The sequence below is a fragment of the Lithobates pipiens genome, unplaced genomic scaffold (genome assembly GCF_037356315.1).
Source record: "Lithobates pipiens isolate NorthernLeopardFrog02 unplaced genomic scaffold, aLitPip1_a1.2 Scaffold_1, whole genome shotgun sequence".
Taxonomy (NCBI): domain Eukaryota; kingdom Metazoa; phylum Chordata; class Amphibia; order Anura; family Ranidae; genus Lithobates; species Lithobates pipiens.
In genome coordinates, this window is record NW_027507685.1 from 124,438,096 (window position 1) to 124,443,755 (window position 5,660).

At 43.6% G+C, this 5,660-nt stretch overlaps 1 protein-coding gene across 1 annotated transcript; it reads left to right on the top strand.

The window, feature by feature from the left end:
• The first annotated feature begins 3,455 nt into the window (after window positions 1–3,455).
• Window positions 3,456–4,499, top strand: LOC143974523 (C-signal-like). Its single transcript, XM_077476018.1, has one exon. The coding sequence runs from the start codon at window positions 3,540–3,542 to the stop codon at window positions 4,302–4,304; it is 765 nt and encodes a 254-aa protein (XP_077332144.1). The 5' UTR covers window positions 3,456–3,539; the 3' UTR covers window positions 4,305–4,499.
• The last annotated feature ends 1,161 nt before the right edge of the window (window positions 4,500–5,660 follow it).

Consider the following 5,660-nt stretch of genomic DNA (forward strand, 5'->3'; position numbering starts at 1 on the left):
CATGTGGCTGTAGACCACCCAGGCCTCCAGATGGGCCCCCTGAGTTGCGCGTGCATGACATACACCACACGCACGCACCGCTGAGTGACGCGATGCATCCAGTAGTGAACCAGGCAGATGATGATGCAAGTTGCTACTACAGAACGCTCAAAAGAGAGCGTCTTTGCCGGGCCGGGCACACATGTGTTACCACATTAATATGTGAAAAGAAAAAAACACAAAAACAAGATTTATGTTTTGATTAATAAAATATATGTATGCATAAATATGTATATTAATTGGTTTTATGGGGTGGCATAACACAATGTATTGTGTGGCTGCAAAGAGCAATAAAACACAATCATAAAGTGACCCCAAAGTAGTATAAATGCAAGTAAAGAAGGATCACAGTCAAATAACGTCAGGGCGGTGGGGAATGCATGTGACAGCATTGACAAACAGAGAGCATCAAGACCAACGTATACCCAAAACAATGTACATAGACAGACACCATAGCCCATCAATTGCAAAGAGAGAATAATATCATAAAGAGAAAAGAGAGGGAAAGAGAGCAAAGAAAGGGTTTCTAAGTAAACCAGGGCCTATATGTGTATATACAGGGACAGAAAGAGCCAACAAAAGGAGCAAAATTAGACATTAGTTGAATAAGATTGGAATATATGAATTTCATTTGCAGACTCTATACATGAGTCCATCAATATCGTTACTTTTCCATCCCTCCTGAGGTGATGCCCTCAAGAAAGGGCTTGAAGCAAAACATATCATTGAGTCCAGGGGGGAGTGTAGCCTTCAAAATATAAACCCAACACAATTCAAGTTGGAGGAGACTTTAATTCCAGTCACCTCCTCTCGGATTGGGATGGATATGATTCAAGATCAAAAATTTGGGGAATTTCATCTTCACTTCACTAATCAGACACGTTGCGACACTTCCTTATCCTCCTCTGCAGAGTGGGAATTCCTCCCCCTGCCTACGGATTTGTGCAAATGTTTCTTGGGAACTTTGGCGCCTGCCTCCTTCTTGCTGCGGTGCACCAAAATTGTAATGAGTCCATTTTGAGGCCTGTTTTAACCCTTACAGCGTTGGCGGGAAGTGTCAGCAGACAAGTCTGATTCTTTCCCATGAGCATTGAGACTTGTTGGTTCTTCTCCAAACTGATGGTACACACAATAACACAGTCTATAAGAAGGGTAAATGTTACTGGCCACCTTCCCACAGGGCAAGTCGAAGTCCTGATGGAGCGGAAGCCAGTTGCCATGGGCTCCTGCTGCAAAGACAACACCTTAGCTCCCCACTGGGCACCAAATGTAGCAGAATCTCTTCCAGTCTAATGAGAACCTTTGAGGTCACATCCTTCAATATGTAGTGGGTTATGAGGCATGGTAGGTGCAAGGATGGTGAAAGTCATTTGGTGCCAGACACTTCTTGGATGCAAAAGAGGTTTTATTTCTTTTAAAAGTCCTTTTTATATTTTGCAAGGGAAAGAGGGTTAAGACCAGGACACCCTTAAGTAGTTGCAATTTCAATAGGCAGACTCTGAGACTTCAATAGGAAGACAGCGGTACAGGGAAAGGCCACAGCAAGGTGGCAATTCTGCAACTGCAGGTTTGCTGTCTCCTATGGCAACAGTATTTAACAGTTCCTAACACAAAGTTCAACAGTTCTCTCAACTTCACTTCTTGCGCCCCTAGTCTCTCACTGGACTCTCTGATTTGCTGACTCTGAACCCCATGAACTCCCAAGGCTTTTGCAGTGGTATCTCCGCTCAAGCTTCACCCACGCTTCCTGCTGGGTCCCTAGATTGGTACTCCATATACTCCTCAAGCTTCACTCCTGCTAACTGGCTCGGTCCTTGGCTTTACACACAAGGCTGCTCACCACTTGAAGTTACCCAATGCTCCACCGTGCCCATTCAGTGAGAATGTTGCTCCGGTACTTGCTTCACCGAGGTCCCTGGTAAAGATAGTTGGTCCCTTAGTGGTGACAGCTTCCCTTCTACCTCCAACCACAACAGGTTCTCCGGCCGCCTGAACTTTTGGTTGGACTGCAAGCCACATTTCCAACCATGCGCTGCCCTCTTACTTCTGGATAGGCCCTCACACAGCCTGGCAGCCAGATGCCCCCGGGATTGGCCCAATCTCCAGCCTAGCAGCCCAGGGTGGCACAGAACATAGGTCACCTGACTCCACCTGAATATATAGGTTCTCCCAGCAGGCTAAGGGATTCAAGAAGACCCCTGTCCATTTGCTGAGATACCCCATATACCCATAACCTGACCTTGAAATGCCCTTCTCACATCTAATGCCACCAAGTGCCTGGCCATCTAGTGGCAGAAGAGAAAGCTGCAATAAGGCCAAACTTAGGGAGAAATCAATGGATCTCTAACAACTACCTACAGTAGCTACTCCTGACAAAGAATTTGGTGATGAGCTCCCTGACAAATCATCGCTCAAAAGCCTCCTCCAAACACACATCCTGTTCCTCCTTTTAGCTCAAATCCTTCTCTTACAAATCATCTTTCCTAGTACAACCCTATCCCCCCCCCCCAAATTACCCCTCCCAGCACAAATCGTCTTCCCCACCTGGCAGCAAAAATGCAACTCCACACACCTAAAGCTTCCCTCCCAGCATAAATCCCCCCCCCCTCGTCACAGGACAAATCCTTTGCCTCCTCCCCCTAATGTTTTCCCTCCAATTTTCCCACAGCACAAATCCCCCATTATTACCCCCCCCCCATTCCTTCTCCTAGCAAAAATACTCTCCCCAACCACCTTCTAGCCCAACCTCAAAATCCCCCCTAACAGCAAAAGGTCTCTTCCCACCTCTAGCACAACCCCCCAACAGAAATCCTCTCCCCTCTCAAATCACATTACCTCTTTACATCTTCTTCCAGTTTGATAAATTATGGTCATTGGCTCTCACTACTAAATAAAAATAATATAGCCTAGTAAATTAAACATTATTGTCTGTCTTAAAGTTTACAGATGCCCTTTGTGCTTCTTGGCTTTATTTGAACATCTGACAAAGAGTAAAGTTCTCAAACAAACATTTATTCATAAGAATGCCAAGAAAAATAAATGGCAATCCTCATTACTCAGCGTAAAACTCCATACACATGGGCAGAATGTCAGGATACATTTGCCAGTACAAAAAAAAGGCCCATATTCTGCCTGTGTGTATGTCAGCCTGTCCGACAGAAGCCAGCTGGAAAACCAGCATCTGACTGGCTCCCAATCAGCGCTCTCAGCCAATGGCAGAGAATAGAGTGTTCTGGCAGGGGTTCGTCCCCCTGTCAGAACACTACAGCTCAGTGAGGGAAATCGTTGCTCACCTCGCATGACCTGACCTGAGATTAGGTTGCATGAAAAAAAAAAACTGTAGTGTGTGCCAAGCTTTAGTCTATCTTTAGAGTTGCTTTAGGTGTGTTTTCACTCTGAACATTTGTTAATATTTTACCAAGAGTAAAGATTACTTTGCAAAGACTAAAAGTTCCTTAGCAGCCTTTATTGCAAAGACACAGGACTGCTGTGAAAACAAAATGGCAAACCTCATCATCTGCAGTGTTCTTGTCACCGGTTCTAGCCGTGGAATTGGCCTGGAGTTAGTGAAGACTTTTCTAAACAAACGGAATCCACCAGAACATGTCTTTGCAGCATGTCGGAATCCAGAAACGGCTCAGGAACTCAAGTCATTGACTTCCAAACATTCAAACCTTGTGATTGTCAAGATGGATGTAACAGACAAAGCCAGCATTGAAGATGCCTACAGTGTGGTAAAGGAGACCCTAAAAGGACGTGGACTGAACTTGCTGATCAATAATGCTGGTATTGCTATCTACCACTCAGCTGATGAAACTACAGCAGAGGACATGATGAGAGTTTATGAAACTAATACGGTAGGACCAATGCTGGTTACTCAGACATTTGCTCCCTTGCTGAAGAAAGCTGCACAAGAAAATCCTAATGAAGTAATGAGTTGCAGCAAGGCTGCTGTGATCCACACATCCAGTAGTTTAGGGTCTTTAGAAAGCACCACACATTTGTATCCAGATGCTCTTATAGAATACCGCTGCAGCAAGTCAGCGCTGAATATGTTAACACGATGTCAGGCTGCGGCCTACAAAACTGATGGGATTATTGCTGTGGCTTTCGAACCTGGCTGGGTCCAAACCGACATGGGTGGTCCAAAGGCTACATTGAAGCTGCATGAGAGCGTGGGGGGGATGATGGAAGTGTTTGACACCCTGACAGAAAAACACAATGGAATGTTCCTGGACTATACAGGACTGACTTTACCGTGGTGAGCTAGAAGTCTGTTAGTTTCAATAGGAATTGTACGATCTATACTACAGATTCATGTAATTCTGAATGTAGACCTCAGCAATTTTAGAGGTTTTTTTTTTCTGAAATTATTACATAATTTTTGTTAAAAGTTGAAAACTGCAACTGGTCCATAATCATTAAAAAAATAAACCACAAATGACTATACGATATATATATATATGTGTTCTGTCACTTTTTTTGATCCATTTGAGCCATTTAGTAACCCTGAGTGAAAGAAAAGTTTGTGTTATCATTCATATTCTCTGAAAAATAGCCAAGAAATCATAAATTCTGCCAGGGTATGTAAACCTATGAGCACAACTGTATGTGTTCTGTCACTTTTTTGATGATCTACACAGGAACTTTCTAAAGATATCAAACTCAAATAAGGTTTGGGTGGGCTGACTTTTTAGAGAAAATTAGGCTGGTCGCTGGTGAATGCTGGTTGGTTGGGGTTGGGGGCTAGTAGGTGCTAGACGCTGGTTGGTAATGGGTGTTGGCTAGTGGTAGGTGCTAGATGGGGGTAGGTGCTAGATGGAGGTGGATGCTGGTTGCTGATATGTGGTAAGAATACTGGTTGGTGGTTGGTGGTGGTTTTTGTTGGATGCTGTTTGGTGGTAAGCACTGTTTTGTTATGGATGCTGTTTGGTGGTAAGCACTGTTTTGTTATGGATGCTGGTTAGTAGCAAGTGCTGCTTTGTAATGGATGCTGGTTGGTGGTAGCTACTAATTAGTGCTAGATTCTGAATTGTAATGGATATTGGTTGGTGGCAAATACTGGTTTGTGATGAATTCTGGTAGGTGGTGGGTGTGGGTTGATAGTGGATGATGGCTTGTGATAGGTGCTTGTTGCTGATAGATCCGAATAACCAAAAAGTATAGCGCTGCCCCCTTAAAAAAATAAAATAAAATATGTGGTGGAAATATAACATTTTATAACTTGCGCTTACCCTAACGCTAATGTGAAATTAATGGATATGCAATTTATTATAATGATGAATAAATAAAAGGTATAGGTGCTGCAACTCTAAATCTAAATATTCAATTCAACACATACATACTCAAAAAGTGCACAATCCTAAACAATGTATATTCAAACAAATGAAAAATGAAAAAAATCCTATATTATCCACTTCCAGTCCAAAGATGTCATATGACGTCTTTGACTTTCAGTGGTGATATCTGAATAATAGCTGCAGGCATCATTCAGATATTTTCTTTTTCAGCCAGCGAATCTGTGCACCGTAAGAATGATCCAGCTGCTTGATTGTTCTTACAGGCAGTGGGAGGGGACATCCCCCCTCCTGCCGCCCTCCGGTGCGTCTCCCAGTGCTTCT

What these genes read in the sequence shown, in the direction of transcription:
- LOC143974523 (XM_077476018.1), top strand. Translation starts at nt 3,540, where the DNA reads ATGGCAAACCTCATCATCTGCAGTGTTCTTGTCACCGGTTCTAGCCGT.